This window comes from Mastacembelus armatus, chromosome 16 (assembly GCF_900324485.2).
Source record: "Mastacembelus armatus chromosome 16, fMasArm1.2, whole genome shotgun sequence".
NCBI lineage: Eukaryota > Metazoa > Chordata > Actinopteri > Synbranchiformes > Mastacembelidae > Mastacembelus > Mastacembelus armatus.
The window spans coordinates 4,678,458-4,689,595 of NC_046648.1; the positions used below are offsets into that span (position 1 = coordinate 4,678,458).

Genomic DNA, 11,138 nt, shown 5'->3' on the forward strand with positions numbered 1-11,138 from the left:
CTTCATACAGTTGACATTCTAGAGAAAGCACGTGGCTAGATACAGTGGGGACGGAAAGTATTCAGCCCCCTTTAAATTTTTCACTCTTTGTGTCATTGCAGCCATTTGCCAAAATCAAAAAAGTTCATTTTATTTCTCATTAATGTACACTCAGCACCGCATCTTGACAGAAAAAACCAGAAATGTAGAAATTTTTGCAAATTTATTAAAAGAGAAAAACTGAAATATCACATGGTCATAAGTATTCAGACCCTTTGCAGTGACACTCATATTTAACTCACATGCTGTCCATTTCTTCTGATCCTCCTTGAGATGGTTCTGCTCCTTCATGGGAGTCCAGCTGTGTTTAATTAAACTGATTGGACTTGATTAGGAAAGGCACACACCTGTCTATATAAGACCTTACAGCTCACAGTGATGTCAGAGCAAATGAGAATCATGGGGTCGAAGGAACTGCCCAAGGAGCTCAGAGACAGAACTGTGGCAAGGCTCAGATCTGGCCAAGGTTACAAAAGAATTTCTGCAGCACTCAAGGTTCCTAAGAGCACAGTGGCCTCCATAATCCTCAAATGGAAAAAGTTTGGGACAACCAGAACTCTTCCTAGACCTGGCCGTCCAGCCAAACTGAGCAATCGTGAAGAGCCTTGGTGAGAGAGGTAAAGAAGAACCCAAAGATCACTGTGGCTGAGCTCCAGAGATGCAGTAGGGAGATGGGAGAAAGTTCCACAAAGTCAACTATCACTGCAGCCCTCCACCAGTCGGGGCTTTATGGCAGAGTGGCCTGACGGAAGCCTCTCCTCAGTGCAAGACACATGAAAGCCTGCATAAAGTTTTCCAAAAAACACATGAAGGACTCCCAGACTGTGAGAAATAAGATTCTCTGGTCTGATGAGACCAAGATTGAACTTTTTAGCGTTAATTGTAAGCGGTATGTGTGGAGAAAACCAGGCACTGCTCATCACCTGCCCAATACAATCCCTACAGTGAAACATGGTGGTGGGAGCATCATGTTGTGGGGGTGTTTTTCAGCTGCAGGGACAGGACGACTGGTTGCAACTGAAGGAAAGATGAATGTGGCCAAGTACAGAGATATCCTGGAAGAAAACCTCTTCCAGAGTGCTCAGGACCTCAGACTGGGCTGAAGGTTCACCTTTCAACAGGACAATGACCCTAAGCACACAGCTAAAATAACAAAGGAGCGGCTTCAGAACAACTCTGTGACCGTTCTTGACTGGCCCAGCCAGAGCCCTGACCTAAACCCAATTGAGCATCTCTGGAGAGACCTGAAAATGGCTGTCCACCAACGTTCACCATCCAACCTAACAGAACTGGAGAGGATCTGCAAGGAAGAATGGCAGAGGATCCCCAAATCCAGGTGTGAAAAACTTGTTGCATCATTCCCAAGAAGACTCATGGCTGTACTAGCTCAAAAGGGTGCTTCTACTCAATACTGAGCACAGGGTCTGAATACTTATGACCATGTGATATTTCAGTTTTTCTTTTTTAATAAATTTGCAAAAATTTCTATATTTCTGTTTTTTTCTGTCAAGATGGGGTGCTGAGTGTACATTAATGAGAAATAAAATGAACTTTTTTGATTTTGGCAAATGGCTGCAATGACACAAAGTGAAAAATTTAAAGGGGGCTGAATACTTTCCGTACCCACTGTATGTGGATTGCAAAGCTGACAGATTCTGTCCTTTAATAGGGTTTGGTTTGTGGATTCAGATTTTCCACAAGCATCATTTCACTATATTTAAATTACAGGAGAAATTACCACCTTTAATCTTCTCAACAGAGATTATTAGTTTAGTAAGATTATTCAGCATACTGCAGTGTACAATTGATTGGCAGTTACATGACTATAACATAACAGTATGTTGGACAACAAAAACATCCTCTATATGCTCAAAAATAACAGCAGATGTGTTTAGACCCGACAGTAGATATTAATATGAATCTAGATACATTGTATTTATGTTGTAATAGATAATTAAACAAAAGTAGGAGTTTTACATGTAAGTCATGGAGGTTGAGTGTCAGCGGCAGAGGCCAATGAGCTGTAGCAGGAGAAGGAACAGCGAGACGATGTCCAAATAGAGGTTGAGAGCTGCAAACACATACTCCTCAGGAGAGAGTTCATACTTCCTGTGTTTTCCACCCAGGATAAGCTGGGTATCAAACACCAAGTACTGCAGAGAGACAGAGTGAGATGAGCTGCAACGCTACCAGCACTGACATCTGAAGACAGCGTGTTTGTGTGACAAGAGAGACAGAGGCGGTTAGAGGAAAAGAAAAGAAACACAAGGAGCAGTTCTTGCTTGAGAGAGGGGACTGTGCAGATAACAGACCATATAAATAATCGGGTAGTCACATTTGTGACTTGGTGCTGACAGTCTGTTCAGCTCTGTGTGCAGTCGCAGTTTGTTCCACCAGCTGACAGAGATGGGTCGCAACATTTGTTGTTAATGCCAAAGGCACGCAGAGAGGTGACTGTGAAGATGAAGCCCACTGCTGTTAAGCAGTGCATAATTGAAATTAAAGGGCACAAGGACATCAGAGTCACTCACTTTACACTAACCACAGTGACAAACTGGTGGCAGGATACTTGGCCCTGGGATCAAATCTTGTATCGCATGCACTCTCCTGTCATTAAGGCTACTTTGATGATGGTGTCTTTCAGTTTAAAAGGTCATTTCAGTCTGTTTCTCATTTCAACCTGCGCTACAAAAAAACATATGTCATGCAGGTTTGAGTGTACTTACTAAAGAAAACAGCAAGGTTCCCAGGCAGGCATACATGATGTAAAGATACTATTGAAAGAATCAGACAAAATCAGCAGAGGCATTCAACAACCCATTCATTTTATGCTAATTTACAATTATTAGTAAAATGATAGATTAGTATATGTTCTATACAGACTTTCATACAGTAGCTGAAAAAGTGAGCATACACTGCTTTAAACAGCAGTGTTCATTTTCTAATCCAGTTCATTTGTCTCGTGTAAAAATAGCTATTTAAAATCAATTGAATGCTTATTTCTGTAACTTCCGAGCTTAAGGCTAAAACACAAACAGTGGTCAGAGTAAACAGCAGTGTACATTTAAATGCATTAGTCTGAGATCAGTGCACCTCCTGGGAGGTCTGAGAGCACATGCTCACTTCTTTATAGTCTGCTCAGGACACAGGTCAGCACCAGTACATCCTAAGGATAAAAGCTATGAGGCTGTATATACTGTCTGTCTCTAAGTTCACACTGCTGCAATTCATTTCAAACCTATTCTCACCTCAAACAAAGGTGTAAACACAATGACTCCTTGATTTACCTGTGACCGGAGGATTGCACAAAGCAATGCGAATGAAAAGAGAGTCCAGGCAAACACCCACAGACTCCCATTTGCTGCAGTGAAGTCCCACTGGTGCCAGAAAGGGAGGAAAGAGAGAGACACTGAATGTGACAAGCCTCTCAAACAGAAAACTGTAGACAGAACATCTCTCGTTTAAATTCATCATTGCTGTAAAAGCCAAGGCACCCAAGGTCATCTGCATTGCAGCTGTGTTGGGAGGCGCTGTAGATCACTAGATGATGGAGACATTTTGCAGCTCAACACACAAAAAATCCTAACGATTTTGGATATAATGATCCTGTATAATTAATCAACAAGATGCAAGGCATGCACAGAGGAGAGGAGCGGAGGTGGCCTTTTGGCCTGCATGCCCTTTTCACATCGACAGAAAAAAGATGGCAGGTACTTCATGAGAATCACTTAACACTGATCACCTGAGGAACATGCAAGGCAGTCTGTATGACATTTATATCACAGTGACAGAGACAAAAGAGCTCTGTGCACAGTGTGCCCTGCACAGCCAGAGGTGCGGGCAGCTGCGAGATGAACACGAAGTTACACAGAATGAAGTACTTGTTTGGATTATTCACACACAGACAATAAAGCTATATTTCTATCCATATTACAGCATTAACCTGTTTATGCAGGCTATTCAAAGCTGATAAATATGCTTTTGTGCAGCAGATCAATAATGAGTCAAAAGCATTTAAGCCCAGATACAGTATATTCTCAGCATTGTCATTAGACACCTGCTTTTTTTGTTTTATCCAGTCTAGGCAGAAAGAATAAATCTCTGCAGCTCCATCACATACAGTCAGTGGCAACATGTGTGAAATGCCAAACTGAATTTAGCAGTAATTAAAATCGACTTTAAATGCAATCTGAATTTAGCCCACATCTTTTTCCCTTGTTTACTTTTCATCTCCCTGTCTGTATAACTACCTTGTTCTGAATATAAGCCATTTATTAAAGTGGCATGCCAAGTTATCAATGATGTGATTCTCAAAAGGTCTCTTCACTTGTGCAAACTGACTTTTGTTATAAAACACTCATGTTGTAACCTCTAATGAAATTTTAAGCATCAGTTACAGCATAATCTATTTTATATAAATCAAATTCCATCACTAGAAAAGATTCATAATATTAAAGTGTGGTGCTCCCACACACAAAATAAAATGAAATGTAAACTATGTTTCTGAAGAGACGACAGTTTGACGAATCAGTTGTTCACGTTCAAATGTTGTTGCAATTATATGCAAGTCAACAGTCAAATTGTCAGTTTTCGTCCTTTAAAGTGCGTCTGCATGTCACTGCACAAACCTTACCAGATATGACTTAATATTAAAATAGATATTGCTGGATGAGCATCATGTCCCCAAGTGTCTCTCAGAAATAACCTTTTAAAATATGAAGTTTGTTTGCTTGTGTGTTTGGCAAAAGGAGACAAACAAAAACAACAGGGCAGGGGGCTTGACAAATAACCAAGGTTCCAGACCATTTCTAGACTCCAGAGTGAGGGCTGACCACACAGAGGTTTAAACTCTATCCATCAGGGGATGTAACAAATGAGCTTGATATAACTGGACAGCATCAGAGTTCTAAAAACCTTTTCCTGACTGAAAATAACAAATACCGCAGCAGAAAACCTGGCCAAAGCTTAGTGATCCTCTCTGACCACACAGGAAACAGGGCTCACTACAGTATTTGGACACTTACCTGACTGCATAGCAAAGTTGCTGCAGTTTAGGACCTTTCACTTTCGACCACACTGCAAACTGAGTTCAGACTGTGGTACAGATCTTACCTTTGACTGCATAGCAAATACACTCAGGGCAAAAGATACCAGCGCTGTTGCCCCCACAGCCCACAGAACAGCTTCTGCATCAAAGTACCTGCAGAGAGAAATATCAAACAGATATGCAGTGAGAACAGCACCCTATAATATCATGTCTAACTAGTCAGAGAGCAGAGTGGATAGGCAAACAGTGGGTTTCTGTTCTTTCCTAAAGGGAAAACATTTTAGTTTTATTAGAAATGTGGCATTTTTTCCTGAAATAATCTGAATTATCTACCTTAACCAGAGTAATAGTGGAGACCCCCACTGGACGTGCACTGCATAATGTATTGCCTATACTCATTTCATATCAGTTACAGCTTCAGTTATGGCAGTACCCTATAAATATGATAATATGAGTGCAGTTTTGATAGTCAGGCCTCATCTTATAGCTTTACTGACAGAGTGGCATCCTGCTAAAAACGAAATACCTCACAGATGGAAATGGTTACTTGTGTTTATGTAGGCACTGGTAAAGGGAAAAAAATGGTTTTGAAATGTTTGTTTTTGAAGTGCTTCTGATTTATCTTCAGCACCACCTGCAAAATATGACTCCATATCCTTTTTAATTTGGCAAACCAACTATGATAACATCGTATCAGGGCTGATGGCTTCATTGCTGGCATCGAACACACTATCAGATATGGATCAAATAGGGTTGTTATTGTGTAAATGAGTAAGCATCAGGTGGGGATTTGTCCTGGGAAACTAACACTCACACTGCAATAGATCCAAGCATCAGGCCCTCTGCAATAGTCTGAGATAGAGAAAGAGACAGAGAGAGAGAAAGAGGGAGAGAGCATGAGACAGAGGCAGGGGGAGACAAATGGAAAGTAAATACATGACCAAAAAAAAATACTGTGGAATAGAGCAGGTGTGGTGGGGGTTTAATTTGATGCCTGGCTGGTACCGCGTCTACTCACAAACAGGCCCAGGGCGATGAAATTGAGAGGGACTTGACGACGAAGGTTGTCGCAGCAGGACATGGCCACAATGAGCACAATCACTGCTGCCCTATTTCACAAAGAATATAGAGTGTATCGTAAATAGCAAATAAACAGACTGAAGACAGCAAAAAAAAAAAAAAAACAGTTGAAAATGTGTTTTTATATGCATAGTGTATTTGGCAGTTTCTTGCAGTCAGACTGATGTGACACTTCGATTTATTTCATGGATTTCCCATGAGTGACATTTTTATTTGGACAGCTCACAAATTAGGGCATTTGCAGATGGTCAAACTGGTTAAAACAAAAAAGTGTATTCGTTCTGTTAATGCATGTCACTGGCTGTGAGAGATGTATGAACTGTACTGTGTAGATTTATATTAGTGTTTTGTGGACTTTATAATGGTCTCAGCTTTTAAATGTGTTATTTTTTTCGTAACTTGCATTCTGTGTCAAAATAAGAACAAGTGTGCAGTGTCTTCACAGTCTGAGTGTTTTGGGCAGCTTACAACATGGCATAGGAGAACCAGGTGTTGGTCCATGTCCATTTCCTGAGAGTGTCCCTGTTCGATTAAAAAAAAACAGAGAGAGGGAGAGGGGATTGTTTAATAGAGTCGCCATTTATTTGATAGCGGTAGTAGAATGATTTTATTAAATATTAACAGAGGACAGAGCATTGCGCACATGGGAGCTGAATACAATTTATGAAAAGAAATTACTGTAGCAGCGTTCTACCATATCCATTATACAAAACATATAAAGCTTTCAAGCTACTGCAAGCAAAATATTATGCAGTAGAAATGCTCTTTTATTCTCTGCCATCTTCCCACCTCACATATTTATGATTATTTGAGCAGTACTAGGTTGCATGGTGTTTTTCTGGGGACAGCTATAGTACTTGTGTTACTCTAATGTTGGGCAATATCACATAGACTAAAAAAAGGTGGATACTTGTATACAATAGGTGCCTGACATGGGTTTGCCGGGTTTTTTGGAAGGAATTCCCTTGTGTTATGACGCCTCACCAGTACAAAAATGCACAGATGAACCCAACTGTCACCAGCAGCTGAATCATCAAAGTCAGGTAGACTTTCCTTATGAAATCTGCTTAGAACGGGAGACACAGACACATAACAGACAGAATGGTAGACAGTTATAAGGCTGAAAACAACAACAACAACAACAACAATCTTCTAGAGTGAAGAAAACAGACATGTAGGGTTGTTTATGCTACACCACCTTTCAAAACTAGTTTTCAACATTTCATCCTCTCATTTAAAATGATTTGTGTTGTGTGGGAGGTGAAGAGCTGAAGCAGGGTACAGCACAGAGCAGGGAACAATTTTCAATTTCAAATCAATTTCAAGAACACACTGCAAAGCAAATAAGGGAGTAAATATTATTCCTTTTCAGCTTTGGCCATACAAACAAACATGTTCAAACATTTCTCTTGGTCTCTCCCTCTGTCTTTCCTCACCTCTTCGTAGGGCAGCATCACTAAAGCTGCTATCCTCTAAACCACAGGAGTAGTCAGGTGGAGCTTGACCACACTGCTGGTTTCCTCCAGCTGCTGTAGTGCCCTCAGAATTGAACATGTCAGTGTAGGTGCCAGGAGGAGTGACCACTGCAACGTTCCCCTTCCCCACCTGGATGAAAATAAGGTGAATAGAAGACTTAGCTAATTCTTGAAGTGAATGAATGAAAAGTCAACCATCCCTGTGTAATCAAATGGGCAAACAGTTCTTGTGGACAGTTTTATGATAGTTTTATTATCAAAACCTGATAGTGTGTACTAACAGTAGGGTATTAAATCCAGACTGAACTGGAACAAAGTCAGTTTTTAGTTCACTCCCTCCTCTGTTGTCTTCTTTATGAATATGTTCTAATATTGCTGCTAACCTGATAGCTCATCCCTGTGTAACGATTCTCTCCACTGTCCTGAAAGTTGTACGGAGGGGGACGAAGTCCATTTCCATCATTACTGCTGCTGTTAGTTTGGTCCATTCCGCTGAGAGAGAAGAAATGTCACACATAAAGGTAAGTTAAGGTCATGGCTGAGACACAAAAACATCTTTAGAAACAGCATCAGTAGCTTCATCATGATAAATTGGCAAATGGGCCAATGTCAGTGTGGAACAAATAAATGGATAATTAGAAAATGATGCATCACACAAATACCGAAAGCCATCCATGACTAACATAATTATGGCCTTAAGCCACCATTTAATAGAGCTGTATGTATATTTAATGGCCAAGTAGGTTGTGGTTGACTGAGCTCAGAAGAAATTCAGTTGTCAACAAGGACAGTCAGTCAACACAGGGATTTTATTTTATATATAGTAAAGACATGACACTTTCAAGTCCTGGGTATTGCATTAATTAAAGAAATCAACTGGTTATTGGTTACACAATAACCAGTTCTGTATGATATAAACCTGCAGTAAACTAATGACTACACTGGCTAGGTAAGAACCAATGCTGAGCAAACGCAGCATTCACACATTCAAAAGAATACAGATCTGTCTATACATGGTTTAATCACAACATACATACTACCTGTAATATCAGTAATCAGCAGTGACATTCAAAATATGTTTGAGCTAAGAGTCAAACTTATTTTTAACTCAGGTACCCCCCAAAGTAAAGTCTGATGTACAGAAGAAAGTGAAAGTACATATAAACATAGACAAAAACATATTCTATAATATTTGGAAGTGGACTTTATTCCCATTTGCTTTCATATCGTCCTCAAACATCATCACTGAGAAGTAACCCCCCCTTTCAAAAAAAAGCCCATGTGTTTTTTTTAAAGTCTTCACAAAGTGATCAATCACAGTTTAACTTAAGGTCTGTTCAAACAAATCAATTAAATACAGCTCTAATCCATTATACTGTGCCTTACCTCTGCTGTGACGGCCAGGAATCTGCACTGCTTCTCTTCCTGTAGTGTTGGTTTCCCTTGAGGGCAAAGTCTACCTGCTATCAGTCAGTTCCCACAGAGACAGGCCTTTAGCTCCAGGGGGGAAAGGATGTATCCTTCTTTAAGCTCAATTGGATACTTGGATGAAGTTCTCAAAATGCCATTAAACCAACCAAGCTGGCACTTCATCAGAGCAAACTCCATTGTTACCTTGTTCTTCCACCAGTGCTGATCCACACAGGCTTTTAACACTGGTGCTTTCACACAATTCGACAAAGATTTGTTTTTCCATTTTTTCATAATGATACATCATTAGCCTGCTGTACGTGATATGCCTGTAACATTTCATCATATATTGTACAAAATGATCAATGCAGCCCAGTGTGCACTCGTCTAAGTCATGTGACCTTTCTGGCTCGCCTTGGTTACACATTAACAGCAACCTGCCTGTGGAAACCATCCAGCAACAGAGAGACGAATGAATGATGTACGCCATCAATCCAACCCACACAAAGGGATTACAGACATTGACTGAAAAAGAATAGATAAAGACATACTGAATGCTGAAAATACATGAAGTAATGTAGGTCAATACAGTCTTAGTGCTTCTCCATGGAGAACTGCCATCGAAAGGGATATAGTTGAAGATTTGAACCACAATGAGAAACCAGTCCAGGATGAATCCATATTCTATGAAAAAACATTGCTCAAATAAATTGTAATTTCCATTTTTCAGCTTTGATTGCATTTAATTACACTAAACATTTTGATGTGATATTTGAAGTGATTATGCCTCAGGGACATAATTAAATACTTAACCTCTAGATGAAATTTTAATTATTATGTTACCAATGGACAATGGATGCTCCTCCCACACAGACAAACTCTCAGCCACTCCGGGTTTTGATTTAACTGAAGCTACTTAATACATACAGAACAAATTATTTAGAAATGACAGTATCAGCAGGTAATGATATGATATAATCTACATACATACTATATATAAATGATGGTATATTGGTGTCAATTAAAAATTCACTGGACCAATGCACATCTCTAAGAAGAGACTTGTTTAATCCAAATATTTCATAGCCGCAAAGTATACATATTTAAGGCAAACACTAGGGGGCAGTAGTCTCCTGTGCTTCTCCTATTAATTGCAGTGAATTTGCTGTGACTTTCCCTTTTCTCATGTTGCCACCTCCCCAAATAACCAGCAACACCAAATCCTCCAGAGACGGCCCTTAAAACAGCAGCCTGTTCATCTTAAGTAAAGGATCAAATTCACAACTACATGTGATCTTTGTGTTGCTACCAGAGGAAAAAAAAACAGTTCTTTCAGTTTATTAGAAAAAAAGAGAAGTAATTAATATCCAAATAAAGACTTGTCACGTAGTATCATGAGCATCATATTTACAGGCACAAACAACATTTCTGCCACAAAATGCAGATTTTCACTCTGTTCTCTGCTGATTGGTGTGTCAGTCAACATGGGCTAGATTTACACTGTCTGCTCAAATCTGATGAGCTTTCTCTCAGTCATGAGATCTGAGCTGGATTTGAATGGGTGGCACAACAAACAAAGACACATTTGAGCAAGCAGTTGAAATCAGGCCTGTGTTGACACACCAATCAGTGCAGAGCCCAGTGTGAGGCCGCATTTAACACAGGTCTGATCGTCTGAGTGCTGTCCAAACAGGAGCAACACATGAGGGTGAAACCGCACAGAGCACAATGTGTGCAGAGCAGAAAGCTGTGGCCAGGCCAGGAAACACAGGAGGATCGAGGGATCGAGGGAAAGAAGAAAGGACAGAGGAGAGGCAGGAGAGAGGAAATATGGAAGAAAGGAAGATAACAGAAGGAAGGGCATATATATATATAAAGTAAGGATAAAAATGGGAGAATGAAGGACAAAAGAAAAGAAAGGAAACAAAGACAGAAGAAAGATAGCTAGCGATAGTGTGTCCACTTGCAATGCATAGAGAGTGTGACAGCTCTGTTTTGTCAGACTGCTATGATGCTCTTTGGGGCTTCTGGGACTGAGGATCATAGAGAGGGGTATTCTGGAGAGATGTAGCCATCATGTGAGTTTC

The 11,138-nt window shown here is 40.2% G+C and overlaps 1 protein-coding gene across 1 annotated transcript; it reads right to left on the reverse strand.

Annotated features, from left to right (window-relative positions):
• Window positions 1-1,615: 1,615 nt before the first annotated feature.
• Window positions 1,616-9,063, reverse strand: LOC113122570 (protein lifeguard 1). Its single transcript, XM_026294005.1, has 11 exons — window positions 9,028-9,063; window positions 8,025-8,133; window positions 7,603-7,771; window positions 7,151-7,229; window positions 6,635-6,688; window positions 6,105-6,195; window positions 5,901-5,938; window positions 5,152-5,239; window positions 3,327-3,416; window positions 2,766-2,813; window positions 1,616-2,192 (listed from the first exon to the last, which is right to left on the reverse strand). Exons 2-11 carry the CDS (start codon window positions 8,127-8,129, stop codon window positions 2,040-2,042), a joined length of 915 nt encoding a protein of 304 aa, XP_026149790.1. The 5' UTR covers window positions 8,130-8,133; window positions 9,028-9,063; the 3' UTR covers window positions 1,616-2,039.
• Window positions 9,064-11,138: the final 2,075 nt, after the last annotated feature.

What these genes read in the sequence shown, in the direction of transcription:
- LOC113122570 (XM_026294005.1), bottom strand. Translation starts at nt 8,129, where the DNA reads ATGGACCAAACTAACAGCAGCAGTAATGATGGAAATGGACTTCGTCCC. An exon ending in ACACAGGGATGAGCTATCAG is followed by an intron (nt 7,772 to 8,024) that starts GTTAGCAGCAAT and finishes ATTTTCATCCAG; the next exon opens with GTGGGGAAGGGGAACGTTGC. An exon ending in GTGCAATCCTCCGGTCACAG is followed by an intron (nt 2,814 to 3,326) that starts GTAAATCAAGGA and finishes TTCTTTCAATAG; the next exon opens with TATCTTTACATCATGTATGC.